The sequence below is a fragment of the Aquila chrysaetos genome, chromosome 6 (assembly GCF_900496995.4).
Source record: "Aquila chrysaetos chrysaetos chromosome 6, bAquChr1.4, whole genome shotgun sequence".
NCBI classification, from domain to species: Eukaryota; Metazoa; Chordata; class Aves; order Accipitriformes; family Accipitridae; genus Aquila; species Aquila chrysaetos.
The window spans coordinates 5,047,741-5,061,479 of record NC_044009.1 but is presented as its reverse complement, the minus strand read 5'-3'; the positions used below and the strand labels follow the sequence as shown (position 1 = coordinate 5,061,479).

At 44.9% G+C, this 13,739-nt stretch overlaps 1 protein-coding gene across 13 annotated transcripts in view; it reads right to left on the bottom strand.

The window, feature by feature from the left end:
- TMEM201 (transmembrane protein 201) overlaps positions 1–13,739 on the bottom strand; it is a 35,983-nt gene that overhangs the window by 21,373 nt on the left and 871 nt on the right. For 4 of the 13 annotated variants that reach the window (XM_041124221.1, XM_030016535.1, XM_030016534.2 and 1 more), the window contains exons 1-3: positions 9,418–9,598; positions 2,906–3,026; positions 2,079–2,273 (exon numbers count right to left, since the gene is read on the bottom strand). In XM_041124221.1, the coding sequence (XP_040980155.1) occupies positions 2,079–2,273; positions 2,906–3,026; positions 9,418–9,524 (423 nt within the window). In that variant the 5' untranslated portion in view covers positions 9,525–9,598. Of the gene's footprint in view, positions 1–2,078; positions 2,274–2,905; positions 3,027–7,427; positions 8,107–8,130; positions 9,229–9,257; positions 9,375–9,417; positions 9,599–10,527; positions 10,657–12,884; positions 13,091–13,739 lie in introns of those variants that run through there. The other 9 variants (XR_003923751.2, XM_030016525.2, XM_030016527.2 and 6 more) reach the window with 7 other exon arrangements.

Genomic DNA, 13,739 nt, shown 5'->3' with positions numbered 1-13,739 from the left:
AATGAGGGGACACAAAAGACCTGTTGCCCCTTCACACCACTGTGCTGGAGAAAGAGACAAGTTCCTTCCAAAGCTTGGCCCCAGACTCAGACTCAAAAGCTGCCACTGTTTGAAGGTCCTGGTGAGATGAGCTCCATAAATCATTAACAGCACTTGTAAAAACAAGACAATGAGTAAGGCCGAAGATACATTTTTCAGTGTCACTACAGTGGACACATCACTTATCACAGAGGCTTCCAGGGCTCTTCCATCTTCACTCTATCAAGATCCTTGTACCAAAAGCATACAGCTGAAAGCATGCAGCTTCTTTGGGAGAGGGAAGTAGAAAGATGCATTGTAGCTGCCTGAAGGCTTGCTGCAGCAGTTTCACAGGCTCCATCTGCCGGAATCGAGAGGGAATCACATGGGAGAGACTAGTAGCAGCAGGCTTATCCCCTACTGGACAGGCCAGCAATGCTAAGAGAGGCCACTGCTGTCACTGACACACATATCTAACCATGTTGGATAACACAGTCCCATGTTTCTTAGCTGGCAGAGACACCGCAGTTCACTGAATGCCTAAAAAGGGGCCAAAGGCTGCTGTTACTTGAGCAAGTGGATAAGTCTGGCAAGAGGCAGGGACTAGAAATAAAGCTGAGAAAAGGGAATCAGACGAAGTTGTTCTCATTGAGCATGATCAAATTTAGACCTCTTCCTCAGGAGTCATCCTGATTAAACTCATTACAATTACACAAAGCAGACTGGATTGGGCAACCCAGAGGATAAACACATCCCACTATAGCACAGTCTTATAACCCCAAGGCTTGACCATGGTTGAAAGCTAAGGAGTGCAGCACTAAATACTCTGCATGAAACTTTGGAGAGCAATAAAACTGTGAAGGAGAAACCCCACTATCCTATCCTCCATGCATATTAAGCAATGGGAAGGCCAAGAAGTTACTCAGCAGGAAATCCTGCTGCTGTAACTGTAAAATCCCTTTGCCCTCGTAGGCACAAATGCCTAACCAGGGAGATGATGTGGCTGCACAGGATTCCTCTCCCACTCCACTAGTAAAAGCAGAGCAGCACAGCCAAGACCTCAGGAAAAACAAAATCTGTTAAGGTGTCGTGGTTTAACCCCAGCCAGCAACTAAGCACCACGCAGCCGCTCACTCACTCCCCCCCGACCCAGTGGGATGGGGGAGAAGATCAGGAAAAAGAAGCAAAACCCACGGGTTGAGATAAGAACAGTTTAATAGAACAGAAAAGAAGAAACTAATAATGATAATGATAACACTAATAAAATGACAACAGCAATAATGAAAGGATTGGAATGTACAAATGATGCGCAGTGCAATTGCTCACCACCCGCCAACCGGCACCCAGCTAGTCCCCCAGTGGCGAATCCCCGCCCCCACTTCCCAGTTCCTATACTAGATGGGACATCCCATGGTATGGAATACCCTGTTGGCCACTTTGGGTCAGCTGCCCTGGCTGTGTCCTGTGCCAACTTCTTGTGCCCCTCCAGCTTTCTCACTGGCTGGGCATGAGAAGCTGAAAAATCCTTGACATTAGTCTAAACACTACTTAGCAACAACTGAAAACATCAGTGTTATCAAGATTCTTCACATACTGAACTCAAAACATAGCACTGTACCAGCTACTAGGAAGACAGTTAACTCTATCCCAGCTGAAACTAGGACATAAGGCTTCAAGGTGACTACTGGGCTGTTGTGCCTACCAGATCCTGTAAGCTCAGCTGGCTCAATGGTTAAGTACTGGAGTTGTAAACTGAACTCAGCAATGTGCACATTTGGTTTTGGGCTCAAGCTTCAACTTCAAGAACTTCAGAACAGGCCATTACATTCTGGCTTTGGAGTATGATTAGGTAAGTTTCCAACACTAATCAGTAACCTCCGTGCCACGTAGTGCTTCTGAAGATTATTGGAGCAACATTCCATAGCCCACTGAAAAATTCCTCTCTCTCCTGCTTACTAGGCTGCAGCATGGAATTAAACAGAGCAGGAATAACAGATACATGCATGGGAATGCCTTGGATAAACATTCTCCTGTGATGCCAGTCCCTAACCAACACTTACCTCCTCCCTTGGTGAGAATGAAGCCAGCTGTTTGATCTTTGTGGTTTGATGGTTGTTGCATTTCTTGCAAAGCAGAATTTGGCTGCTCACCCACTGTTGCGGTTTGGTAGGATCACAGAAAGTTGTACCACCCGACACAACATGGTTAAGGTGTTCCATGTACTGAGCAGGGATGGGCTTGTTGTAGTCTCCATTCTGACAAGAATCAAAAAGGGAAGCAGCAGGAAAAGCAAACATGAGATCATAAAATCAAAGCTAGGTATCCTCTGGTTGATAATAAGATTCCCTAAGCTCCGTCAGGAGCTCTACACTCCATGCATTAACCTATATAACAAAAGAAACAAGGAAAAAAAGAGACAAAATGCATCAAATCTTCTCGCCCTCCACTGTTCTGTACACCTATTGCAAGCAGCTGGTGGTGGGGGATTTTGGCTCAAGACAGGCTTTGTTCTTTAATACCCTAAATACAGCAATTCAGGTGTTTCAAAATATAAAACCAGAGAATTGTTCCATATATTAAAAAAAAGATTCTTAAGAGATATTGGTGAAAACGTCAAGGGCCTTCTTGCTCTTTAAAGCAAGAGAGGAGAATTTGTCTTTATCATCCCATGTCAACACATCCCAGTACAATGGATTCTTTCTCAAATTTGATCAAGTGATCAGCTGCTGAGTTCACAGGTGCTCAGCACAGAGCTGCCAGCTGTCAAACCACTGGATATTCACCTGCACTGCGTATCACCTTAAATGAGGAGCAGGGTTTTCCCGCAAGCACTGTTCCACAGGACATGCACCTTCCCAGCCACCCTTCAAGCAATTTGTTACAGTACCTCTTGGAACCCATTGTACTGCTCACAGTTGGGGCAATCCCAGCAGTTGCGATTCCCATATGGCACTACCGTGTCCTGATTGCAGAACCAGCAGTTCACTGTCACGTGCGTGGGCTTCTTTCTGTTAGGAAAGGAAACATGTCAGGCACAAACACTGAATTCAGCTGATGTAGAGGAAAGCAATGGCTTTCAAACAGCAAGGGAGGCTGGAATAACAATCAATCTTGCCGTTCAGTATGTTTAATGATATGACTCAGAGTCATCTTTTTAGCAATGAGAAGATGGACTATCAAAGTAGAAATAAATTCTGCCTGATGCTCTTATCTCTTCGTGCAAGTACCATGGACATGCCAGAACTTTAATAACCACCTTGTGAATAACGCACTGTTTTTCAGAGGCATATTTGGCGGTGCAAGTCCTCTCCATAATCAGAAGTGTTAATATATGCAAAGGGTGCAGTAGAGTTGCTGCTTAATACACAGGATTCTGAGAAACGGAAGCTATGATCTACAAGAATTGCATATGATGGTACTTAGAAACCTAGGAAATGGGCCGATGGTTACAGTTTTGTCTGCCCTGCTTTTTACAAAATTTTTCGAGGACAAGGGCATATCAAACTACCCCATGGTTCAGGCACTGTAAATAGCTGTTTCTTCACAGCTTTAGACACGTAAGAAGGAACTGAGGAATCAACATGTCTTCCCCAGTTTTTATGCACTGCAACTGAAGAGACAAAGACTTATGACCTGGATCCATGAGCCTCTTGTTTTTTAAAACAAGCCTGGTAAAACAACGGTCACTACAAGAGAAACAGCTGTGACACGGCCCCATTGCAACAGGTTGTGACAGATGTTTAAGCAAAAGAACTTCAGTGGCCTGGCTGCTAAAGAAGGTCTGCATTTGTCTCAAAACTCCGTCCAATACCCAAGAGGAAGCTTCCTGGCAGGTCAAGGCAACACAGCCCAGCTGTCTGGGTTTCTCAGAACCAGTCCCAATCACACCTCCAAGAGAGGGCAGCTGTTCAGGCAATGCCCAGGCAGGGACTCGCTATGGCAGCTATGCAAACAAATGGACCCAGCTGCCACCAGCCCTGTTTGCTGCCTTAACTCCACCAAGTAACCAGCATGCCTCCCACTGGACAGCTTCTAAAGCAGCAGTGAAAGCAACTGAGCCCGGAGGCTCACTGAGGGCCTGGAAAGCAAGTAAGAGTTGCCAACACGCTCACCAGTTGAGAGCAACTTGCTCTTCTTCCTGCTCTAGGAAATGTTCTCTGCTGCTACAATATTCTGTAGCAAAACATCTTCTGAATACTGCAGAAATGTTGTCTGGCACCCTGCAACCAAACAGGCAGGTGTCTCTCCCCTTAGTTAAGCTGGCTTCTCTCTCAGCCATTATCTTTGTAGCTGGATGCCTACAGTTAAGATTCTTCCCCACTCCCATTTCCATAGACCATGTCTTGAAACTTGGTTCATAAAATATCAAACCATCAAGTGATGCTTGGGCCTCCCGTTTTAAGTATTAATGACAAGGATAAGCTTGAAATGAAGCACCAGAAAGAAGCCTAAAAAGCCAGAGTGCGCAGAGGATTCCCTGCCAGATGCTGAAAGAAAATGGCTGGAGCTACTAGGGTGACAGATTCTCATCTCAAAATAGATGCATCCACCCACACCCCTCTTAAAATGAATATTCACTGCTCAACTTTCTGCATTGCCAAGGGGACTCAAAACAGTAAGTGATCCGAGTTAAAAATACCACCATTGAAACTGACAGGCAATAAAAAAAAAGTTTAAACCAGACAGAAATCTAGGTCTCTAGTCCAAGTTATCCATGAGCTACGACTGTCCAAAAGCCAAGCAAACCACAGGTCAAAACAGCCATATGAAGGATGGACAGCAACATCTGTTGGTATTAGTTTCATCTCACTATCATAGGTGTAAAAGCTATGAAAATATAACACATAGGCTTCAGCATCTTAACCACCAAAATACAAATCTTACTGCACCTTGAGCATAGGCTCTGATAGCAAGCAAAACCTAAATTCCATCCTCTGATGGAGGTTATTGCACAGGTCCCAGGTACTGTAGAAGTGCTACAATCCCACCTTCATGCCGCTGTGGCACCGTCCTCTGGCAGCCACGGAAGTAAGACATGCCACACTTCAGCCTCTACCTACCACCAGTCTCTAACTTCCATGACATGACAGAGTAGGTAGAAGCACTAATTTCAAGGATAACACAGAAGTGGAAAGCACAGGCCAAAAAATTAGTAAAGCATGCATACTATAAAGCAAAAAAAAAAAGAACCAATGCCAAACCCTATCTAACTTGCTAATATCAGAGACCAAATCCTTAGTATACTCAAGACCTTTCCACCTTTTCCAAAGAGGATTCCATTTCTCACCCTCGAGGCTGAGGAATTGCTACCAAGAGTTAAATAGCAGCCCTTCATTATCACAATGTATGCAAAAGAAATTGCTAAGTCCTGGATTATTCAGGATAAAAAGCAATAATCCTTCCTTTTGTGAACCTATAATCTGTTGCCATAGAAATAGGTGCAAAAACATCACAAGTTCCCAACCTGCTGGATGCAAAAAGAAGAAGAAAAAAAAGAAAGGTCATTTCAGGCAAGAACATGTAGGTAGGGTGCTAATTTTCTAGTAACTGGGCAGGACTTTAAAAAACAAAAAGCAAGTACTGCATTTGGAAAGACTCTCAAATACAGATCTAATTACTTCGGAACTATATATACCTTGACTGAATTCAGGCAGCAGCTGAACGTAATAAGCTAGAGCACACATTGCTTCTGAAGTCAGACATTCTGCTGTGAGACAGACAGTGCAAAACTAAGCATTTACCATGTGCTCAATCCCTTGCAAAACACTAGGCAAATCAACCCTAAGGAGTTTATCATCTAACACTGTATTAACTTGAACTAGCGTCACCGGACAAAGAACCACCTTGCAAAATAAAACCTGAGCAACAAGAAGTGATTGAATTAGTTACTGCACAGAGAGATTCCATTAACAGCTGACTTGCTGTGCTAACTCAAGATGTAGCCTGCACACCCAAACAGGCTAGAAAAAACTCCCAGGTTTGGACAAATTGTTTTGCAGGTAGAAGATCTTTGCTTAAGACAACACTGGGGACACACACGGGGAGTAAACTCAGTTATGAGATTAACACCTAAATGTCTGATACTGCTCAGACAATATGACAAAATGTTCCTTTGTGAGAGGCTATCAGACTCCTTTACTTTGCTAACAAAACAATCAGACTGCAGGTATACCCATTGACAAACTGTTTAGCAAACAGTTTCGTCTCTCATGTAACAAGAGAAGGAACTTACATTCCTTCCAACTCCCAACACTCTCCACTATTCCCCATTTATACATACATTTAAGGTCACGCTGAGTCCACACTTCTAATGGATTGCCAGAACAACAGTCTTCCTGATAAGTGCAGGTCAAATCAGTTACCTGATAACAATAAACTGGATTTCTAAATATTTTTATTTACATCTATTCCCCCCCTCCTTTACTGCTAGGTCAGGAGATGAAGATCTTTGGGTTTCCATATTCTTAAGAGGCCACAGGTAGATGTGCAGTTTTTGCTGGGTTACCCTCATCCTCTGCCAAGGATTAAAAGAAAAAACAATTCTCCATTAAAAGTATTTAAAGCAACACTCTTCGTTCTGACACAACTGGATTACAAAGCTATTATACAAATGGCTATGCCAGCAAATCTGAATAAAAAACGCACTAGGAAGAGGAGCGCTTTTGCACAGATCAGTTTTGATCAGAACAACATCTGATGGCAGTTTGACATAACCAAGCTGTCAAAGCTCCAAGGTATAGACCAAGCCCATGGCACAGTATGGTCAGCATGACTGAGTTAAGAGGAGCTCATCAAACCTGGTATTGTGTTCAGCTCACAATTAGGGAAGCTCCTGGGGGGGGGCGGAGCTCACTGAGCTGCCATAATTCCAAGTTGTGCCCATGTCCATCACTTGTCAGTAAAGGCGTCTGCCAGTGCAGACCCAATGCTAAACCCCATTTTCCAGCATCAGAAAAACACATCACAACTGTCTATTTTCCAGCAGGAAAACTATATCATAGATGCATTTGCTCAGAACTAGCAGCTGTAGACAGGGTTGCAGATTTAGCTACAAGACCGGATTTCTAGTGCAGTGTCATAAGTTATAATGCAGCCTATCCTTACCCAAGTGCCAGACTTAGCATCCTCTTAATAGGGAAAAAGGTGCCCAGTAGACCTAGGCAGGGAGACGGACCCACAATCGTAACCACCTCCTGTGCTGTCCCCCTCAAAGGCTGTCTTCTTTGAAACTGCAGCTTTAGCAACTTTTTAATATTCTGCAGAATACTGGCCATCAGGACAGGATCCTCCAGAAAAGATGCCTCTTTTTGCCCTCTCGGTATCTGTGACAGGCTTCTCAACTAAACAAACTAGCTGCATGGCAGTTCCCAAGTTCCTACCGGCCTCTTTTAGAGTGAGTGATGGCTTACCTTGACTTTACTTGTAGAAGAAGCAGCCTCTGGCATCACTGACCCAAAGAGTCCCATGGGGTACTCTATATTGGTACTGACAACAAGTCAGCAGCTAACAATCAGGAGGGGCACAGAAGATGAAGGAAACGTGGCTACAGCTGCTGTTCCGAAATCAGCAACCCGACTTCCAACACTATATAACAAACGAGTAGCCAAGCTGTGATCTCGAAGAAAGACCACAAAACGTAACAGAGTTTTCCTATCTGCCCCAAACTCATAAGGTTTAAGGAGTTCCTGTGCGTATCTGGACATCAAATCTTTCTCCCTGATACAAAAAGCACAGTCTTAGATGCTGTCACAGTTACAGTAGTGTAACACCACGTGTTGACAGTTTTTCCAGAACTACTTTCCACTAGGTTGTTCTGATATATTTTATTTCCCTTTCTATAGGAGATGATAAAGGCATCTTGCTAGATATCTAAGTGCACTCACGCTGAAAATGGAGCAAAGCAGGGCTATATCACAACATTAACCCCAAAGGCAAAGGCAGCATCGTGTCTGCGTTTGGATCGGTCCCTTATAAAGCTGTCCTCCTTGATGACTTTGGAAGATTCATTTAACTAAGGCAAAGTACGAAATCAGGTAATATCAGAACAGTATTGAGAAAACACTAATATGTAGCCCCAAAGAATTATCAAGGTCACCTCCTGAAAATATTTACAGCTCACCAGCAGTTTTCAAGGACTTGGGAAGAAATGCTTCCCATTCCAGAGACCTTTTGATGAACTTAAGCAAAACAAATCCAATCTCTTCCCTCAAAAGACACATTAGCCTCAACTGGGTCAAAGAAATGCTGCCTGCTTCACTGGGGATTGCTTTAGGCCACCAGTATTTCTTAGCTGCCCTAAATATGCCATAGAAATGTCAAGTCTTGTATATGGGCTAATATACCACTGACCATTTATATGGTTATATAAACAGCAAATGCTTTAGAGCAAACCTTAAGATTTTATTACGGATGTAGAAATATGCTTCTATTTCAAAGCGTAAACTTGAAACTAACCTTAGCACAATGAGTCCTTGGGACTGCCTTTTTCTCCAACTGAAGCACTCAATAGGTGAGCAGACTGCCCGAGTCTGTTCTGTTATAAAGTTTGGAGTGCCTCTTATTCCATATATTCCTACATTCATTTCAAGCTACGCTAGATCAAAATCCGTCAAGTTAAGCTTTGCTGCTTTTATGAAACCTGTATCCTGACTTCTCTCCTGGTGCTTTTCAAACCTTGTTTTCAATTGGTCTGTTTAAATTTGTTCTAAGGTCAGAAACGTTCCGTGCAACTGACCAGACTAGTAACTTGGACTTCTATGTAATCTTCCCAAGTTTTAGCACTGGACTAACAGCGCTGTTATTTCTACGGCACTCTCCCACTGTTCCCCCTGCCATCCCGCTTTCACCTCCAAATCAACCAACACCAGAAGCAAAACGTTCTCTTTCCCTGCCTCGAACACGTCAAAAAACAAAAGAGGAAAACCCGGAGCCTTCAGCAACCTCTGCAATACCTCCAGCAACACCGCCAGCCTCCGAACTAGGGACTGGAGGAAGGCAAACGCTTTAGATTCCCTAAGCACAGCTCCCACGGCAGGCAAGTCCTTGACGTTCAGTGCTGGCACACAAAGACACGAGGCAATTCTAGGGGATACGGAAAAACGCCTCCAGCCATTTACCTGCGAGCTTCCGTTGCCGCCGACAATTCGGGGGGATCCTTTCCTCAACACGCCCCTCATCGATACCCCCCCCCGTCCCCAACCGGGACAAAACCCAACCGACCCCGCCGCCGGCAGCCCTACCTGCTCTCTCCACACCCCGCCGAAGCCACCGTTCCCTCTGCCACCGCGCACGGCGGCGCCGGGCGGGACGGCGAGCTCCGCCCGGAGCCTTCCCGCCACCGCGGCCCTCATCCGGGCCGCCATTATCCCCCGCCACCACCCGGCCCGGCCCGGCCCCTACCTCCGCGCGATGCGGTAGAGCAGCAGCCCGGCGGCGGCGGCGGCGCAGACGGTGACGCCCAGCCCGCCGGCGGGGCAGCGGGCCAGCAGCGCCCCGGCTCCCTCCATGCCGCTCCCCCACACGGGCCGCCGCCGCCGCCGCCACTGTGACCTCAGCGGCGGGGCTTTGTACGCGGAACGGCCGCCCCCCCTCCCCTCCCCTCTCCACACCCCACCACCACCACCGCCGCCGCCGCCCCCCCCCCCCCTCCTCCCCGCCGCCGTTCTGCTCCGCCCCTCCGCCGCGGCGGGGGCGGGCGGCGTGAGTCACGGCGCGGGGAGCGCGGCGTGAAAGGCCGGAGTCGTGAGGCGGCGCCGTGTGAGTCAGCGCCGCAAAGGCCGAGATCGTGGCCGCGGAGGCGGGGGCGGCCCGCCGGGCTCCCTGCCCTTCTTCCGGGGAGCGGGGGAAGGGGGGGAGGCCCGTCGTGCCTGGCCTGGCGCCGAGTTCAACCATTATTCCCCCCCCCCTTTCTTGTCCTAAATTTAGACGCGGGACTCTGTATTACAAAAGCAGCTCCGGCCCTGCCGCAGCGAGAGAGCGAGAAGGCCCGGGGAAGGGTGGCTGCGGCAGCCGGGGACGTACCCTGCTGCAGGCCCAGGCCTGGGGAATGGCTTTTTATTAAAAACTACACCTCCACCTAAGAGGATTCCGCCCCCCCCCCAAGGCCACTCACACAAAGGAAACGGGAAACAACGGAGTCTACAACAAGGCAGAGAATGGGCAGTTAAATTTAACGTACATTTTTGAGGAAAAAGGATAGCCATCCAGAAAATTACAGAAACAAAATGGGCAGGGTTAGAAGAGACGGTTCCAGGAGCATAGCTTCTCCATCAGGATGTACTTTCCCACCAAACCACCTAGTGGTCTAGGCAACAGAGAAGACCCCTCCAATTACACTCCTGTACCCTCCCCCCTGATTTTAGAGCCCAGATGATCGCCCTTTTGTGGTCCCTGATCAACTTCACCCAGTAAACCATGTGCTGCAAGTAACATCTCACTTTAGCCAAGGGCGTAGTATGGCAAGTGGAGCAGGAATTAAAGTACAGGGCTTTGTGGGCAGTTCGTTGTTACCTGTGAGCCAGCAGTTGAAGACTGCTGCTCTAGACTTTCCCCTCTCTCTGCACAGATTGATAAAAACCACAAGTTTGCAGAAGTCCTCTGATGGGAGTAGTTTCCAGGTCAGACTTGTTCAGCTCTCCCCTAGAAAGCAAAGTAACACCCATTATATGCTCTGCCCCTCTCAGCACGCATGGGTGGGATTTACTGTTCTTACAGAACTGGAAGCAGTTGGTAGTTTGACAGTCGTGCCCTGCTTTTACATGATGCTAAGAAGTAAGACCTCTCCTAAGTACAAGACTGACACTGCCTCAAATTGCGTAGCTGTTTTCCTGCTTAAAACCAAAAAAACCTCTCAGCACAACAGACAGAACTGCTTAAAATTCAGGAGAACCAAGTTGTGTCAACACCATGTTTTTAAGAAGCCGCAAATGGAAAAGCTCTTCATAGACAAGTATTTGTAGTGGAAGTAACCTGTACTTTCAAGCTTGTCTTAACTGTGGTTGGGGTCTTAACTGTTCCATTTCTATCTCCACAGATTTAACCATGGAAATTAATTCTACAGAGTAACAGTGACTATTTCCTCTTGACAAATGCAAGGGGGACATAATTTCTCCATCTCCCTTCCATTGCCTAGCTCAATTATTTAGGGATTGTTTTATGAGACCAAATAACAGCGAAAGGAGGAAGAACAACCCAGTCATTTGGCACATCAAGCCCTTCTGCAAGTCCTCTAGGACTTCTGTACTTGAGAGCTTGTCTATTTTTTCTACAGAAGTCCCTACCTTCCTATCAACTATAATCTGGAGTATCAGTCCAACCATAGATGCATTGTTTACCAAAAGTTTCCTCCTTAAAAGGAGCTCATGAGGAACTTGTGCAAACAACTATAAATCCTGGTGAGGGGGACAACCACAATACAAGCATGTATCACAACCATCAGTAAATGCAGATAATTTTGAGGGATATCAAGGCAACTGTGGATTCCTACAGGGAGGCAGCAAGTCTTACAGTGTAAGGACTTGAGGCATCTTCAGACGCCTAAGAAATGCTTCCAAAGCTAAGTCAACCCACATGAGTAGTTCATGCTTTTGTAGCAACAGTGTGTTTGTAATTTCAATTTAACTGTTAACGTATAAACGGGAACAGACTCTGTCCTGGTAAGGTTAATGGAAACTTTGTGGTCACTTCAGATACAACCATAGTTTCATCACCTTATTAATAATTAAGCCACAAAGGGTCTGGTAATGAAGTCTAAACCTGGAGGGAAACTGCCCAGGAAATTCTAACCAGTAACAAATTTACCTACCTTCCATGAAATTGACTTTCTGTGGAAGTTGAAGTGGTGAAATGAACAGTGAAAAATGCTTTTAGTTTTTCTTTCCCAAGCAGAGAAAGGCTGGTTATTTTTAAATTCAGATATCCCTCTGGAAAAAACTACTTCAAATTCTTCCCTCTGGTAATAGGCTTATTCCATACTTAGTGACATCAATAGGATTGCTCACAGAGCATCACCTAAAAATGTTAACTCTTTACAGGGTTAAGGAATCAAGGGTTAGTGAATTTCAAAAATTCTAGTAGAGAAAGGAAGGAAAAAAGAGTAAATTCTACTAATTCAGAAATTCTATTAGCTCCCAATATAGCTTATAAACCCCCTATCAAATTGAAACTAATTCTGTCAGGGTTGGTACCAAAGCTTAAAGAACAAAAACAAAAATCCAGAAGAACTCCTGATTTTCCACCAGATTTAGGCAGAACAAAAATTTGTTCACTCTCTTGCTTTCTCTGTTACAAAGTCCCAAAATCCTCAAAAGGGTTTTGAGTTCCCTCATTCTCAAAAGATACCAGCAGTCTACACATTTGACTAACATTTTTTAAAGTGAGCTAGTGTACTGTAAGTACAGAGGAATACTAATTTAAGAAAGCAACTCTCAGAAAATGTTTCAAAGTAGCAGCACAAGTGTCCTAGTTCTCAAAAATAGAAACAGCACTGTATGACAGTTTTGACTCCTATAAAGAGACTACAGCTTTTGCTGCTCATCGTCTCCATAAAAAAAGCCATGCCAGTTTTTAGTTCCTCAACTGTTTCCTATTTTAGCTTAGGGGTAACGTGATATGTTCTTTTCAGTAAGACATAATAGAAATCAGTTATTTTCGCAGTTTTGCCTCATAATGAGGTATACACGCATTCTACCCTTTTTGCACTATGCTTCTCCATCACACTGATGTCAAATATGACCTCAAGTACCAGTCATCAGCTAGGTTCTAATGAGAACAAACGTGAAGGTTTGAATCCAGTTATCAACCCGTCATATTTCTGCAAAAAAATACTAGCCTGAAAACTTTATCTTACAAAAGACAGCCCTACTCACTACTAGGCTGTTTCTTAATGCTTTGCATGATCCTTCCAAGTCCAAACACCACCTCCGCTGTATATGCTCCTTGAAGTCAAAGATGTCCGCAAACACTTGTTTATGCTCAAGAACTCAACACCTGCTCAAATCATGAGAAGCTCATTGTTCAGTTCAACAGCAGGGAAGACTGAAGCTGGGCTCAAATGCTGTAGTGTTTGTCTCAGCTGCCAAAGCAAACGACACTAATGAATAGGAAAGCATAGTATGGCCAAAGCAAAACACAAATCTACCCATCTGAGTTCTAAAATATTTTATCCTGCACTATTAGTAACTATTCATATACAATACTGTAATTGCAAGGTACTGCTGCAATACAAGTGGTAAAGAGACTACTAAAATTAAAAGCATATTCTAATATTTATGAAAGGACTAATTTCAAGTATGCAGGATATGTGATTTACAACTGAAAGGTAAGAACTGTATCATGACTACTGTTGAAGACTACCCCTTTGATACTGTGTCTTTGAAGGGGAAGGCAGATACCGTACCTATATGAAACGTGAGAACTGTTACAACAGGCTGCATTAAACTGGCAGACCCTTATTTCCTTCAGTAAGAAGAAATCAAGTAATGACATAAAGAAACTATTTACATAGGCTGTGGATTCTTTTGGCGTTAACTCCAGTGACATGTCCATGAGATAATGTAGTAACTCATTCCCATCAGAAGCACTGCTCTACAAGGACATGAAATCAAGAGGGACATATCCCTGAGTATCATGTTGTAAAGCAGAATCCAGAACTGCATTTATAGTCTCTAGTGTTCGGGATCTATCTCACTCTCTCTTCCACTCTCCAGACCCCTAGCACTGAA